The 16,997-nt window shown below is 40.3% G+C and overlaps 1 protein-coding gene across 1 annotated transcript in view; it reads left to right on the forward strand.

The window, feature by feature from the left end:
* COL28A1 (collagen type XXVIII alpha 1 chain) overlaps positions 1-16,997 on the forward strand; it is a 69,542-nt gene that overhangs the window by 43,469 nt on the left and 9,076 nt on the right. Inside the window, 5 exon segments of the mRNA XM_057432634.1 lie at positions 1,217-1,250; positions 5,907-5,975; positions 8,835-8,907; positions 14,376-14,440; positions 16,448-16,516. Coding sequence (XP_057288617.1) covers positions 1,217-1,250; positions 5,907-5,975; positions 8,835-8,907; positions 14,376-14,440; positions 16,448-16,516 — 310 coding nt within the window.

Genomic DNA, 16,997 nt, shown 5'->3' on the forward strand with positions numbered 1-16,997 from the left:
AAGTATTTGATGTAGCAGTGAAGGGTTGCTAGACAACTTCTGAACAGCCATGGTTGTGTTCACTGGAAATTTATGTATTTTAAGCAACACCCACATTTGGAGACTAGAGTTCTATTTTCCTTGACAGCCATTATTACTAATGTGGAGACAGTAACACTTGATAGCTGTTTTTTCTCATATTCCTTTCTCATGGTTACAGCTGCTTGATGGTTTTGATAGAACATTTCATCTGCATTCCCTGGTGAATGATTCTTGAAATGCTGCATGTCCTTCTCACTAGTGTTAAAAATTGCAATTTTTATTAAAAATCAAAATTTTTCTCTTTCTTTCTTTCTTTCTTTCTTTCTTTCTTTCTTTCTTTCTTTCTTTCTTTCTTTCTTTCCTTCTTTCTTTCTTTCTTTCTTTCTTTCTTTTTCTTTCTTTCTTTCTTTCTTTCTTTTTCTTTCTTTCTCTTTCTTTCTTTCTTTCTTTCTTTCTTTCTTTCTTTCTTTCTTTCTTTCTTTTTCTCTTTCTTTCTTTCTTTTTCTTTCTCATTTGAAAGAGTGTAGAAGCAATTTTCTCTATATTATTCCTTGGAAAGTTTGCCCAAGTAGATCAATTCAGAATGCCATCTGTGACATTGATGGTAGTTGCCCTGTTGCCAGCAATCTGCCTTAGAGTGGGTCACAGTGATTGCCTTTTCCAGACCCCACAAAACTCTGGAAAACAGCAATCACAGAACTGCTCCTGGGACATATCTTGTATATTCTTCATGCAGCTATTAAAAAATAAAATCTAAATAACCTGGACTAAAACTAAATAATTAGTCCAGGTTGGATGAGGCTTTGAGCAACCTGGCGTAGTGTGAGGTGTCCCTGCCCATGGCAGGAGGGCTGGAACTAGATGAGCTTTAAAGTCCCTTTCAACCCAAACCATTCTACGATTCTGTGACTTAGAGAACTGTTTCTACAGTAGACTTGGCCATAGATTTGACTTAAATAGATTTATAGATGTTACTAATGACAAAACCAGCCTCTTCAAAAAATCCCAATTCTTAAAGAATTTGTTAACGTGTATTGGGCATTTACAATGGTCTGCTATGATTAAATGAAAACATCTGTTTGGCAGTTTTTTACGGTAGTGGAATTAGAAGTAAAAATAGAGATGAACTCATGTTCTGTGGTTTCCTTTCTTATTTACAAAAACATATCTAAAATCTTTGTTATTTTATCCTTAGTTTAAGAACTATGGATATTAAGGACGAGGAAGAGGTAAAAATTACTTTCCATTATAAAGATATTTATGAACTAGAAGCACACTCATTGTTTAAATTTTCACAGAACTGGATCAGAATTACATCATTTGAAAATTAAGGAACATGAAGAAAAATATTCTTTGGCTAATGCAGTTTGACTCTGATAGTCAGGTTGAGTTTAAAGTCTTCCAGAGAAACTATCTTTTTGGACAGGAGAATAGGTGAAATTCATACAGGAGTGACCTACCATGTACAATTTTCTTAAAGCATAAGGCATGCTCGTATCCCTATCACAATTTTCATCTTAAAGTGGTTTCAGGGTTTCATCTTAACCAGAACACTGAGTTTACCAGATGTGTTGGGGGAGGGGGGCATCGTTCCATCCCAACACACCCAGTCAGTTGCCAGCACCTATAATAAATGCTCGGAGCAATGCAGAGATATCCCAGCCGCTCCAGCCAAGGAGCCGGCTTCAGTTGGAGCTTGGCTCAGATGCCTCTATACAAATGCCCATAGCATGGGGAACAAACAAGAGGAATTAGAGATGTGTGCACATCTACGGGGGTATGATATAATAGGCATCGCAGAAACATGGTGGGATGGCTCCTATGACTGGAGTGTTGGAATGGAAGGTTACAGGCTCTTTAGAAAAGACAGGCCTGGCAGGTGGGGAGGGGGAGTTGCCCTTTATGCAGGGATAGGCTGGAGAGTATGGAACTCTGTCTGAGGACAGGTGAGCAGTCCACAGAGAGTTTGTGGGTCAGGGTTAAAGGGAGAACAGCTATGGGAGACGTTACTGTGGGGATCTGTTACAGACCGCCTGATCAAGGAGAACCTGCGGATGAAGCACTCCATAGACAGATAGGAAAAGCCTCACGCTCGCAGGCCCTTGTTCTCATGGGTGACTTCAACCACCCTGACATCTGTTGGAACGATGGTATGGCCTGGCACAAGCAATCCAGGAGGTTCCTCAATTGTGTAGAAGACAACTTCCTTCTGCAAGTAGTAGAGGAGCTGACAAGGAGAGGTGCCATGCTTGACCTCGTGCTCACCAACAGGGAAGGGCTCGTCGGAAATGTGATGCTTCAGGGCAGCCTGGGATGCAGCGATCATGAGATGGTCGAATTTGAGATCCTCAGGACAGTGAGAAGAGCATGCAGCAAGCTCACTGCCCTGGACTTCAAAAGAGCAGACTTTGGCCTCTTCAGGAACCTGCTTAGTAAGATTCCATGGGATATAGCCCTAGGGGGCAGGGGGGCCCAAGACTGTTGGTTGATATTCAAGGATCACCTGCTACAAGCTCAGGAGTGTTGCATCCCAACCAGAAGGAAGTGCAGCAGGAGGGCCAGGAGACTTCCTTGGATGGATAATGGGCTGCTGAGAAAAATTCAAAGGAAAAAGGAGACTTATAAAAGGTGGAAGCAAGGACAGGCAGCGTGGGAAGAGTACAGGGGTGTTGTCCAGGAACCTAGGGACCAGGTTAGGAAAGCTAAGGCCCAGTTAGAATTAAACTAGGCTAGGGATATTAAGGATAACAGGAAGGGATTCTATAGGTACATAGCTAAGAAAAAACAGACTAGGGACAACGTAGGCCCCCTCAGGAAGCTCTCGGGAGAACTGGCTACACAGGATTTGAAGAAGGCTGAGGTTCTGAATGACTTCTTTGCCTCGGTCTTCACTGGCAAATGATCTGACCAAACCATCCAAGTCCTGGAAGGCAGACACAAGGACTGTGAGAATGAAGACCTTGGGCCCACTGTAGGAGGGGATCTGGTTCAAGACAATCTTAAAAACCTGAACATACACAAGTTCATGGGTCCTGATGAAATCCATCTGTGGGTCCTGAAGGAGCTGGTGAATGAAGTTGTGAAGCCGCTGTCCATCATATTTGAGAAATCATGGCAGTCAGGTGAAGTTCCAGATGACTGAATAAAAGGGAAATATAACCCCCATTTTCAAGAAGGGGAAAATGGATGACCCAGGGAATTACAGACCAGTCAGTCTCACCTCTGTGACTGGCAAAATCTTGGAGCAGATTCTCCTGGAAGGCATGCTAAGGCACATGAAAAACAACAAGGTGGTTGGTGACAGCCAGCATGGCTTCACTAAGGGGAAATCCTGCCTGACCAATTTGGTGGCCTTCTATGATGGGGCTACAGAACTGATGGACAGAGGTAGAGCAGTTGATGTCATCTACCTGGACTTGTGCAAAGCGTTCGACACTGTCCCACACAACATCCTTGTCTCTAAATTGGAGCGACATCAATTTGATGGATGGACCACTCGGTGGATAAAGAACTGGCTGGATGGCCACATGCAAAGATGTGGTCAATGGCTCGGTGTCCAGCTGGAGACCAGTAATGAGTGGTGTCCCTCGGGGATCAGTGTTGGGACCGGTCTTGTTCAACATCTTTGTCGCTGACATGGACAGTGGGATTGAGTGCGCCCTCAGCAAGTTTGCTGATGACACCAAGCTGTGTGGTTTGGTTGATACGCTGGAGGGAAGGGATGCCATCCAGAGGGACCTTGACACGCTTGTGAGGTGGGCTGATGCCAACCTCATGAAGTTTAACCATGCCAAGTGCAAGGTCCTACACCTGGGTCGGAGCAATCCCAGGCACAGCTACAGGTTGGGCAGAGAAGAGATTCAGAGCAGCCCTGCGGAGAAGGACTTGGGGGTGTTGGTCGATGAGAAAATGAACATGGGCCGGCTTCAGTGTGCGCTTGCAGCCCAGAAAGCCAACCGTATCCTGGGCTGCATCAAAAGGAGCGTGACCAGCAGGTCGAAAGAGGTGATCCTGCCCCTTTACTCTGCTCTCATGAGACTTCACTTGGAGTATTGTGTGCAGTTCTGGTGTCCTCAACATAAAAAGGACATGGAACTGTTGGAACAAGTCCAGAGGAGGGCCACGAGGATGATCAGGGGACTGGAGCACCTCCTGTATGAAGATAGGCTGAGAAAGCTGGGTCTGTTCAGCCTGGAGAAGAGAAGGCTGCATGGAGACCTCATAGCAGCCTTCCAGTATCTGAAGGGGACCTATGGGGATGCTGGGGAGGGACTCTTCATTAGGGACTATAGTGACAGGACAAGAGGTAACAGGTTAAAACTTAAACAGGGGAAGTTTGGATTGGATATAAGGAAGAAGTTCATTACTGTAAGGGTGGTGAGGCACTGGAATGGGTTGCCCAGGGAGGTTGTGAATGCTCCATCCCTGGCAGTGTTCAAGGCCAGGTTGGTCGAAGCCTTGGGTGACATGGTTTAGTGTGAGGTGTCCCTGCAGTGGGGGTTGGAACTAGATGATCTTAAGGTCCTTTCCAACCCTAACTATTCTATGATTCTATGATTCTACCTTGTCTTTCTGCATTCACATACCTCTTAATCTAAACCTGTGATGTGTGTCTTTAGGAGAGCCAAAGCAGCTCTTTCATTTTTCCTTGCCAGGGTTAAATTGGTTAGGAAGATCTGATTGCTTGTGTCTATGGTGGAGTCTGAGCTGCTAGTAGGACTCCATCTGTGGTTTCTTGAAGCATTATGTTATTGCAGAAATTTCCTGGCACAATGCACAGATGAAACAGCAGATTTCTGTCATTTGTAGTTTCGTTTTTCTAGATATTATTTTTACTGGAGTAGTCAGGGAAATATTTGCTATTTGTATGTAATGATTCTTCAGGATATGTTATCTGTATGTATATTAACAACTGACCCTCCAACACTCTACTGGAGAGTCCATTTACTTTTCTTTATTCTGTGGGACTGAGTAAAGGGTGTACACTTCTTGTATGGCCTTATATATACCATGCTTAGGAATGGGGAGGATGTGTGACCTACAAGTATCAGTAAGGATTTCTGGTGCTGTCATGTGAACATCTACAGTACCAACTGCCAGTATATCTTCAGGGGTACCTCAAAGTAGTATGTTTTCTGTCTTGGTTCTGTGAAGAATAGTCTATTGCAGGCTCAGTTAATTTTCTCATTAAATGTCAGGAAAATGATCACTGGAATGAGGGAAAAGATTGCTATTTGTTTCTCTTCTGGTTGTGAAAGGAAGCACTGAGGTTTTGCAAATGCGCAAATCTTTAGTGGAAGTCAGTGGAAGAGTCATGGAATGACTGTGTCCTGATACAGAGCATTTTAGGCTAAACTAAAAGAAATTATGTATTTTTCATAACCGGTTGTTCTTTCTTTTACTTCTTTGTAGAAGGCAGTTTTGCTATACTGTGTGAAAGAATCAATGTGATTTCATGGAATTGCAAAAATGTGCATATGATAACTTAAGGCTGTCATATTATGTTATAGTATTGTTAAATGTCTTGTTCAAATGTCAGGACTTAGCCTCAAAGTCATAAAAGTTCAACTTTCTAAATTTACCTTTGTATTCCCTGAAGATGCAGTCAATGTTCTGAAGATTTCTCTCTGCAACTAAAAATCTAACAATTAATAGTGTTCTAATGAGAACTACGATTCTTCAGAAATTTGAATTTGATCAACTGAAGCTACAATAAAAAAGCACAAAAAAAAATCTGAGCTTTATGAACAAATTGCAAGAGCTGGTAACTGCTATTCTGTATTTCCAAAAGGATACAAAATATTTTCCTGGCATATTTGTTAATATTTGTTATGTCATGATGATCCGCTTACTGGCATGGTGCCTGACTTACATTTTGTATTTAGGGTAACCAGGGACTACCTGGAGTACCTGCACCCCGTGGAGAAAAAGGTGATGGCCACAAAGGCGAAGCTGTAAGTACCATTTTAATTCTGTACTTTGTGTTCTATTAAAAAAAAAAAAAAATATTGGTTGATAATTCAATATTTACTTAAGTAAGGGAACATGAGCCAGCTTCAGTGTGCACTTGCAGCCCAGAAAGCCAACTGTATCCTGGGCTGCATCAAAAGGAGTGTGACCAGCAGGTCAAAGGAGGTGATCCTGCCCCTCTACTCTGCTCTCATGAGACCTCACCTGGAGTATTGTGTGCAGTTCTGGTGTCCTCAACATAAAAAGGACATGGAACTGTTGGAACAAGTCCAGAGGAGGGCCACGAGGATGATCAGGGGACTGGAGCACCTCCTGTATGAAGATAGGCTGAGAAAGCTGGGGCTGTTCAGCCTGGAGAAGAGAAGGCTGCGTGGAGACCTCATAGCAGCCTTCCAGTATCTGAAGGGGACCTATAGGGATGCTGGGGAGGGACTCTTCATTAGGGACTATAGTGACAGGACAAGAGGTAACAGGTTAAAACTTAAACAGGGGAAGTTTGGATTGGATATAAGGAAGAAGTTCATTACTGTAAGGGTGGTGAGGCACTGGAATGGGTTGCCCAGGGAGGTTGTGAATGCTCCATCCCTGGCAGTGCTCAAGACCAGGTTGGACGAGGCCTTGGGTGATATGATTTAGAGTTAAGGTGTCCCTGCGCATGGCAGGGGGGTTGGAACTAGATGATCTTCAGGTCCTTTCCAACCCTAACGATTCTATGATTCTATGATTCTAAGTGCAACTAAGCTCTTTCATCATTTAGCTAACATAAATATTTCATACATATTTTGAAGTCCTTTCTTTCCTGTCCCAGAGACAGTGCCAGTTCTACAGGCAGTTGAAACTGGATACAAAGTTCTCATTTCAGCATCCTGAAAAGGATACCATGTAATTCCATGAAAATCTTCATGGCTGCTCATGTATGTTTAGTATAATCACTGCTCTGAATTATTTTCCTTTCCTCCTTCCTTCCCTTTTTATTCTTCTTTACTGTTCTTTGATCAAGATCTCTAATAACATCCGCTTGGCCAAATTTTGCAGCCTTCAGCTCCTTTGGGTTTCAGCTGCTTTTCATGCTGGGGGGGTTAAATCCTCTTTGTTGAAGATTTGCCCCCCAGCACCACCTGGCTTTTCTGATAGTGATCTCCAGAGGATGTCAATACCTGCATATTCCACCTGACACATTCCATTACAAGGGCATATTACCCTAAATTTCAGTCACCCAAAGACACACAGACATGTTTCACCAACCTTTCACTAGGAAGTGAAAATATTGTTGACATCCCTCAAGCTCCACTTCAAACTTCCATTAGCACTATATTCTTTATGTCTGCAATCCAGCTTTATTTCAAACTACAACCACAAAGGCATTCACAAGTACACTAAGGTGAAACCTGAGTGCTTCCAAGTAAGTCACGTCTCAGTTCCAATTTCCTATCATTCAAACTGATCCTGGGAAGAGCCTTTGGGATCAGAATTAGTTCAGAGGGAATTCACTCGGAATTCCTGGTGTAACACTATGTGCCTGATATATTTCACAGCACACAGGGACACTAGACCAGCTCAAGACTCCCTGGAGAGTCAAGGAGTGCCATTAACAAACCCAGACCCATTAAAGAGAGCACATGAAAACGTGCCATCCCAAATGAAAATAAAAAGGAAATGCAAAGGCAATCATGAAGAAGACCTTGATGCAACTAGAAGACTGACAAACTTTTAGTAGTCCTTAAAATGCCTCGCAGGAAGTGAAGTTTTAAGCTTTGAAAGATACCTGTTTAAACTATATGGAAAAAAAATAAAATGAAAGTATTGGTAGATACAAAATCAAAGAGGTCAGTGAGAAGCTGAAAACTTTTCATTTTTAGTTAATCAGAGAACTGAAGAGAAGCCTGGTTTGGTAACCACTGATTAAAGTGATTAAGAGCACAAAAGCTAGTTGTAGTCTGCCCAGTCACAAGATGACAAACTTGCACGTTTGCACTTCCTGCATTTCTATTAGTGCCTAGGCAATTAAAAAAGGGAAAAAAAAAAAAAAAAAAAGCAAGCTTTGCTGTGCAATAGTATTCCTGAAATCATGTCTGTTCTAGGAATCCCATCTGCAACTGCTGCAAGAATCATGCTTCTCTGCTACTCAATCTCAGGCTTCAGCAAAGCTGGTTGTGTTTCTCCCGGCCACATGAATACACACCCTTGAAATGTGTGAAGGTTCTGTTGTGCTGTAGCATGCGCATTTTCCCCTTCTCTGCTGCCTTTCCATGCCCCATAATCTGTAAAGACCAACTTTATAAACCACCAGCAGACATGGACAAGACTTGTGTACCTAGGTCTCTGTAGCATGATGGGGAAAAGACATCTGCCCTATGAATGATAAAAGAGAGGCTGTGGATGCATCCAGCAGTATGAAAGGCAGATGTATGAGCTATGATGAATTGATTACTGACTTTAGGAGAACAGATTGTCAAACAGAAATACATCGAAGCATGTTAGAGTTACCTCACTCCCAAATTTAGATGGCTTAACTCTGGTATTTCAGATTGTAATATCTGCAGTGTATGAATCATGAAGCAATATCTGCTTTCTCACTGGTACCTTTTTGCTGAGAACAACTCCAATGGTCTTAAGTGAAGAGCTGGACATTTTTTATACTACTCTGGTAGTCTTTTCAGGTTTCCACCTGGGACGGAGGATAACTGTGGCTCAGTACACATTGTAAATGTGACGAATTTGACAAAATACAGCAAAACCAAAGAGATTAGTAACTATTGCTGAAATTATTTCCTTTGTTGAAGAACACAAATATTCTTCCTTTAGGACAACTATTGACGTGTTTTATTCCTCTGCTGTACCAGGGACCTCCAGGACCAGCACGCCCCCCAGGACCAGCAGGCCCAAAAGGCTTGGGAGATCCTGGACCAAAGGTACGTGTACAAAGATAGTAGATGCATCTGATTAGTAGACAAGGTAGACAAACATCTTTTAAAAAATGCATTAGATTAGAATGCTACATTTATGAAAAAATGCTGTGATCTCCCATTTTCTGTTTCAGTTAAAGGAAAAGTTTGTGATAGACTTTTCTGCTATGATAGATAGAAATCAGTTCTTGCTTTATCCCCAGATTTCAAGCAAATCTGAAGGTTTGCCATAAATCCAAAGACCCAGGATGTTTCAAAATGTGGGAGTTTCTGTGTGGAAGTCAGAATCCAACACAGGCAGAGTATTGTCTTATAATTATGCACTTCCTGTCTCCCACAGACTCCAAGGGACTCAAGGAAAATGTTGGTTACATGAAACTAGTGAGTGATTTTTAAAGTTCCTAGAAACGGACCTAAGAGAAGACTATAAACCTTCATCTAAAATTGGTTTTAGTTTAGATAAATCATAGTGCCTGGCTTATATGAGAGATCAAAACGTGTGTGTCAAGCCCCTTTTGTGTTATAATCATGAATTCATGTGTCTGTAGAGACAAGCAATACTTCAGCTGTATAATTATTGGGAAAATTCTGACCTAGATCGTCAACAATGGAAGTACAAGATGGTATCATAAAATGCAGGAGGTAAAAGCTGTAAAGTAAAGGAAAAGACATCGTTTTTGAAGTGGAGATTGTGGAGTCTAGTCTTTTTATCACGGTTATTCTTAAACCACTGTAGGTCTCGTGACATAATAGCATATTATAATTAACTATAATTAAATCATGAACTAGCCATTATAGTACTTACAGTTTTAACTTTTGGCTCTAACTGACGTAGATCACAGCCAGTTGAAATGAGTTGTACTCTGAATGTACTTCTACCCCAGTGGGTGATCAGTCCAGAGGAGTAGACCAGGTAGGTCTCCTCACATTGCATGTAGTATAAACATCAGGCTGCGAACGCACTGCTGTTGGCCTGTAGCACTCTTTGGTTTTGGACACATAGAATTGGAAATTGCTTATCAAGCTGAGGTTTCTATTCATAATAACCAGTCATGGGGTATACTGCACCATACCCATGTCAGAATGCACCATATCCATGGGTTATGGAGAAGTGGCACCTTGTTATGAAGAACACTCTAGAGTAGCATAGGGTTTTGGGAAGTAACACAACACAATTAGAGCAAATCATGCTCCCATTAGATCTTGTATGAAAAGTTTTGCTTGCAGGTTTAATTGTGTTTCAGTGTGATATTACCCATCAAATCTGCCTGCTCAGGTAAGTGCTTACCTAACAGTCTCTGTCAGAAGACAAAAAAAAAAAAAAGAAGTAAAACCATCTGATAAAAATCTGATTTGCATTTTTTACTTCTAAATGGGTTTCTTTCTTATCATGCACCCAGACTGGTGTATTAATCCTATGAGGGAAAATGCATATTGCTTCTACCAATGATTTGCAGCTGCAGCTGCAGAAACTGTATAAATATCTCTTCTTCCTCCCTGATTTTTTGCTTCTGTTTCCTTATACAAAGTTTTGAATCCTTAGTCTCTACTTAACTTCTTTGTAGCAAAGATGCCACAAGAAAAAACAATTCAGTTGAATTACAACAATTCCCCTGGAATTTAGTTCATAAAATGGACAATCTTATGTTTTTTCAAATAAAATCTAAGTGCACTGGCTACCTCTCTTCCCTTCCACATAAAAGTGAATATAAGAACAGGAGCAATCTCTGCATATAAAACCAAACATTTATTTGATAAGAGACTCATAAAGTTGCACACTAGTTAATTTGAAATCCTTTGAGGATCATTATATAGGAATGTTCCACTCAGCTGAATCAGAGCTCTGTTCTCCCTGCTTTCTGAAATGGCTCACATATGTGCACACTGCTAGATAGGAATTTTATGTATCAGAGGTCAAATTTACATGAAAACAAAATTGGAACATGTGGGACACATTCAATCGTGACAGCACCCTGCTTTCCATAGCATTAAAACAGAAGCATATAATGTCAGAATATAATAAAAATTTGATTTAAAAGCATGTCTCCCAACTGGGGGATGGGTTACAGGCATTCAAGAGCAATAGCCCAGCACTAGAAATAAAGCAAGCTTCATTCTCAGTAACTGGATAGCAGAAGGATTATTAAAACCCCTAGTGTAATCCCTAGTGCATGAACATTTGGGCTGTATCCAGTTGCAATATAAACAACTTTTCTTGCAGCTTGTGCCCTGTCTATTTGAACTAAGATGTGGAAAGTAAAGATGCAATGTCTTTTTTTTTTAATGTATTTTCTTACAGATTTCATTGCATCCACTAGTTCACACTAAAGAGAGTATTGCAGTGTTGGTTGCATGTTTCAGCATCAAATACACATGATTCACAAATGAAGTGTGTATTTGGAAGCCAAGATTTTTTTTCAGGTGACCCTTAGGTCATTTAATGAACTTTATTGAACAAATAGTACAGAATAGACATTAGAATCCCATACTTTATACTGTCTGACTCAGCTTTTTATTTCTTGTTTCAGTGGTGTTTTTCTAGTTTACCATTTTGCTGATGGTGACAAGCTTGTCTGCAAGCACAATACAGAAAATAAATTAGACCTCATCAAAGATCAGTACTAATCCTTCTTGAAACAAATTCTCTGAAGGACAGTTTAGTGTCACACCTTAGAGAAAACAATTGCTCCACTTCACAACTCATAAAGCAAACTGAAACCCTTTTTCTCTAAGCCAAGAAATACGGAAACTTTGAGGATTACTGTAAAGCCCTACAAAAGAGCTTTTCATTGAGACATCTGGTATTAACTAAGCATGTGAGGCTAAAATTCTATCCTTCACCTGCAACAACCCCAAGTAAGAATGTGTTACCCATGGGAGGAAGAGGCAGAAGCCTTCAAGTCACCCTTACACTCTTTCTGGTCAGGGGCTGGTCTAAGAGGCAGATTGTAGGTATACTGGATACTGGACCATAAGGAATCATTTACTTGTTTGGTAACCTCCCATTCAGCTTCCATCACAGCAGCTTACAGGCTGTTCCACAGACCACAGCAACCCAGAATCTCCTAAAAAAGCCCTTGTACTGCTAAGTCTTATCTCAATATCTACCTCTTAGGCCTTCCACCTCTGGCAGGTTTACAGGGAGGCTTGGGCAGGGAAAGCTTTGGTGCAATTTCTACTCATGAAGAGTTCTCCTACAGAGAGCTCAAGGTTGTGTTATGGTTTGAGGGAACATTGAGGACCAATAATTATTCCTTTGATAACCGATGGTACTAAGTAGGAAGACTACTACATAGACTCTCAGTACTTCTTAATAATGTGACAATCTCAAGGTAATGGCAAGAAAATGCATTGCAGGAGGAACTGAGAAACCAGGCATGTTTTAATGAGAAGCCGGGCAGGGATATCTACCATTCATCCCACTGCAGAGAGGGATGTTCTTAAAATTGTACTCTTGAAGTGTTTATAGCTAGAATTCGGTGGTGGGGGTGGAAAAGGCAAAAAGTTCAAGGGCATTGCTAATATCTTTTCATATTAGCAAGGAAGGTCATTGGAAGAAAAAGAACACTATAAAAGAGAATAGTTCTCACTTTAATTCCGTTTTCCAAATCAGACTAGACAAAATCCAACTCTGCTCTCTGATCAAGTCTGAGGGAGAAATTTCCTCCCGACTGAAAGTGGCAATCCGTTTAACCCAATTGGTTTGACACATCAATCTAAAGCTAAGACCGTCCGTGTACTGTGCCTATGTCCTGACTCAAATTGGCCAGTCAACAGTGCTTTGGAAGAAAGAGGAATTGAATATGAATTCAGAAGCCAAATGTTGTATCAAGAAGGGAAGCATTATAATCTCAGTCTAAACCTTAGCCTTTGGATTCAGAGCTCCAACCTCTCCAAATCCATCAAACCTGAGAATAGTTTGGGTCATACTATATTTATATAAATAGGAGATATCATGAGCATAACATAGTGTATATGAAAAGCAAAAATTTGAGTGATCTCTTGCTGAAGACTGAGCCTTGGGCATTTCACTTAAAGGAGTCATTAAAATGACTGCACGCATTCCTCCTGGAAAGAAAAGGAAGTCAGTGAAAGATTCTGTAATTTGTTTCCTTCCTTTTCAATCAGTTTGGTATGTGGTTTCTTTTCACCTACCACAACTCTAGTGTGTGATGTGTGTGATTCATATTTGCACCTCTCTCCTAGTTAGAACGCTCCCTCTGCAGGCTCAGGTTTTCTGAGTGCAAAAATAAGTACAATGAAGAGTTTTTATAATGAAATTTATTATTTTGTCAATTCTTCTTGGTTCTGTTGCTAATACAGTTATTAGGTGATCAATAGCTTATCAGAACTCTTCATTCTTTTGCACTTGCCTGCACAGGCATAGTTTTAGGGACACTTGCTAAACTCGATTCAGAATTTTCTGCATCTATAACTTGCTTTTTCTTTTCAAGCTGAGTTTTCTAGTGATTATGTGCTGAATGTGTGCTATTCCCTCATTTGTACAATCATGTACTGAGGAAAACAAAACTGCCTCTTATGTCCCTGTGCCTTCCCCCTACCAGGAATGTCCCCTGACCCCTATGTCCTTCATTGGACTTGTCTGCAGCATGCAGTGCCAGGCTCAGTGTTACCCTCATTCCTCCTGGCCAGCCAGCTGCTGCCTTCTGTCTGTCTGCTGGTTAAGGGGTGAGTCCTCTCTGGTTTTGTTTTTCCCCACTAAAAGCATCAATTGAATCTCTCTCCTTCACCCAGCCTCCAGTTATCACCAAAACTGTCAAAAATTGACATGCTGGAGGGCTCTAAATTTCTGATGAATTTGGCTGAAATCAATTGATGAGTTCAGATTACACTGGGAGAGAAAGAAGACCAACACAGACAAGCAGAAACGCTGGCGGAGTATCATTTAAGCTTCATTTCCTCAAGAAGTCAAGCCAAACATATAAGCATTAAGGCTTTGTAAAAAAATAAACAAAGGGATGTTCTTTCTGTTCTATATCAATGTTATTTAAATTCATTTAGTTTTCATAAACATGTTAGTCTGGCAGTTCTGGAAATTAAATGTCTCTAGTTTTAGAACAAGCACAGTATCCATAAAGGCCATGATCGCTGTTGTGTAATCTCCCTGTCCATCCTGGTAAGGCCCAGCAGATCGGATTGAAAAAATGGTGTTTCTAGATGAGTTTCCTTTTTTTTTCTTCTGTAGCAGATAAGATTGCAAGATAGTCTTAACTCTGTTGGTGACTTTGATCACATGGACCTTTGCTTGGGGAACAATGTTCTTCTCCTAGAGCTTCAATAATGTGCGTGCCTGCATTTTGGGCTTTTTTTTGTATGTCTACCTGAAAAGCAACTGTTTGTATATAATAACTGTTGTTTTCAACTTTGTGCTTTGACTGACTGCTTCATAAGTGGACAAAAGATGTAACAGATAATAGGTGATAAATCACTAATATTTCTGTGACTATTTTCACGGAGACCATGGAATAAGAGGCTATCCTGGGGCCCTGGGGACAAGGGGGATTGGAGTGGTTGGTCCCAAGGTTGGTGTGGTGCGTTGCAGAAGCTTGCGTGCTCTTTTCTGATCTCTCAGACGCCCAAATATTTTCGTCAATAATTGATTCATATTGGTGCAACTGCAGGAGAACTCAAGCATAAAAATACGGGCACTGACTGTACTTTTCTACCAACCAGATTAGGAAGGAGTATTAACTGGATGAAATTGCATTCACAGCTAAACTTTGTGAGATTACAGCTGGAAGCTGAACAGAACTGTCAGGCTGATGAATCAGTTAAATGATGCATTTTTCTGTCTGCATCTGTTCTTTTTCCAAGAGATTCTTTTGAGGTGGAAAATATGTTAAATGTGAATTTTATGTTTGCAGTTTTTGTTCGATGAAATTGAATCTAATTAATTTCATTAGTAAAACAGTTGAATACAAAAGAAGTTAATTCTTTATTCTAATACAAAAAGTTAGTTCTGTAAGGAGCCAGCATACAACATATGGGCAATTATTATCTCCATCCACTAAAGTGATTTATAATTCAAGAAACACATAATGTGAAGAAAATATATTCAGTGCAAGCCTGGATTTCATTATAGATGTATCCATCTATTATTTTTACAAAGGCAATGAGAAACTGTGTCTATTTGTACACTTTAAGTTAAAAATAGATACGCCTTTATAAGTTTTGCTGTGATTTCCTTAGCAGAGATTAGCAGATATCTCCACTGCCATTTTGAATAAACTACTATCTGAATGGAGAAACTATTACCAACCTGTTACAGAAATGCAGTGAGTGACAGAACATTACTATTTTCTCAGGATGTATGCTTGACTTTCCTTTCCTTCCTGAAAGCTGCAGCAATTTCAGTACCTTGGTAAATCATAGAGACACAGTCTGTTTAAACAAAATTTAGTTTAAACTGAGTGTCAAAATCCTACAAGTGTGTGACACTATGTGCCATTAAGCCGCTGAGAATGAAAAGTACTTTCTCTGTAGGGGAACAAGGATTAAGACTTGCTTGTAGCAGCTAGTTCCTAATATAAACTATTTAGTACATAAATAGCTAATAAGTATGTAGATTAACAGTATTTTTCACAAGATAGACTCTCAAAGTTTGTGGCAAATTTTTTGTCTATACATATGAGAATTATGACTTTTCAAATCTCACTAATATCTAAAAGTTAAATATCTAGAACTATGTATTTCTATTTAATGATAATCAAGTTTTGATATATTTTGCCTAAATAGTCAACATATGCAAAATTTAGGTAACTTACATACCACTGAATGAATTCCATTTACTGTATTATTGTATGGTGATTATTTATTGAAAGACTAATAAAAACCCTGAACTCTACATAAACTTTTATGAAGCTTCATCAAGCTTCAAAAGCTTTTTTCAACTAAAAATAAAGGAGAAAAAAAAAACCACAAGAGAACAAACATTAAATTTTGAAATAATCAAAGGGATATGCTTCACTTTGGCACTTTGAAGTGTTAGATTAGCCCACCTCCAAAGCACAAGGGCTTTGCCTGGCTTTGACTGTATCCACAGAAATCAGTGGGTGCTTCTTTAGCTTTATCTCTTCCCTTCCCACTTAAAATTCTCTGAGTGACTGCTGCTCCCAGAGGCTGTGGCACAGAAGAACTAGCACACGAACTAGCTAACACACCTCGCAGATTTACTCACACTGGGTTTTACTGGTCTGGTCCTTTTGTACCTCCCTTATGTGGAGTGATAGCTTGAAGCTGCTGTATAAACATGGTTCCTGTTGGTTTCTACACAGGAAAAATTGGGGAAAATATCACACTGTGTCATGGGCAAATTTTATTCTTTAATAATTTTCAGCTTAATTGTTCTTTTGCTTTCCTGGGAATTTGCCAGGGCTCACAGTGAGAATCTATAAACCAAAGAGGAAACAGACCTGTTGGTTTTGACATGGCTTTACTTTTTGCTTGCAGTGACTTTGAGATGACTTCCTTAGTGTTACCTGGAAGAGTTTACCTCCTGATTCTTCTTTTTTTTTGGTCCACTATTACAGGGTATTATGGGACAGAAAGGCTTGCCTGGTCCACCTGGCCCTGCTGGTGCCAGCGTACAAGGAAGCAAGGTAACCCAGGTCAGTGTGATATCTGTGTAGTTTCTTCTCAAAACTGTCCTTAAGGAGATTCATTGCCTGTTTTTCTCTTGGCCACCGAGTCAGTGAACTCCTACAAATACTCATTGCCCATTTAAGTTTCCTGTTCATGGTATGTAATACTTGCTTTAACTGTTGAGTTCAGCATGGAATTACTTCATACAAGCTTTACCAAAAGAGCACCAATTCCTTCTGAATTTCTTTTGTTCAGTACTTGCTCTGATTCCAGCTTCAATGTCTTCTACTTTTATAGTCATGTTCTATCATTTCCCATTTTTTATTGCAGACAGCCTCTCCTTGTTTTACTGTGTTTCATGGCATAAAACTGTAATTTACTGTGTTCTTTCTTTTCTGCTTATCATATAACTCCCTTTAACAGATTCTAATTTATCTTGTCTCAGGACATTCCACAATTAAGAGTAATGACTGTCTAGACCTTTGGTTCTGACTTTTT

The sequence above is a fragment of the Pezoporus wallicus genome, unplaced genomic scaffold (assembly GCF_028554395.1).
Source record: "Pezoporus wallicus isolate ANWC-B61680 ecotype Strahan unplaced genomic scaffold, APGP_CSIRO_Pwel_v1 scaffold_2584, whole genome shotgun sequence".
Taxonomy (NCBI): domain Eukaryota; kingdom Metazoa; phylum Chordata; class Aves; order Psittaciformes; family Psittacidae; genus Pezoporus; species Pezoporus wallicus.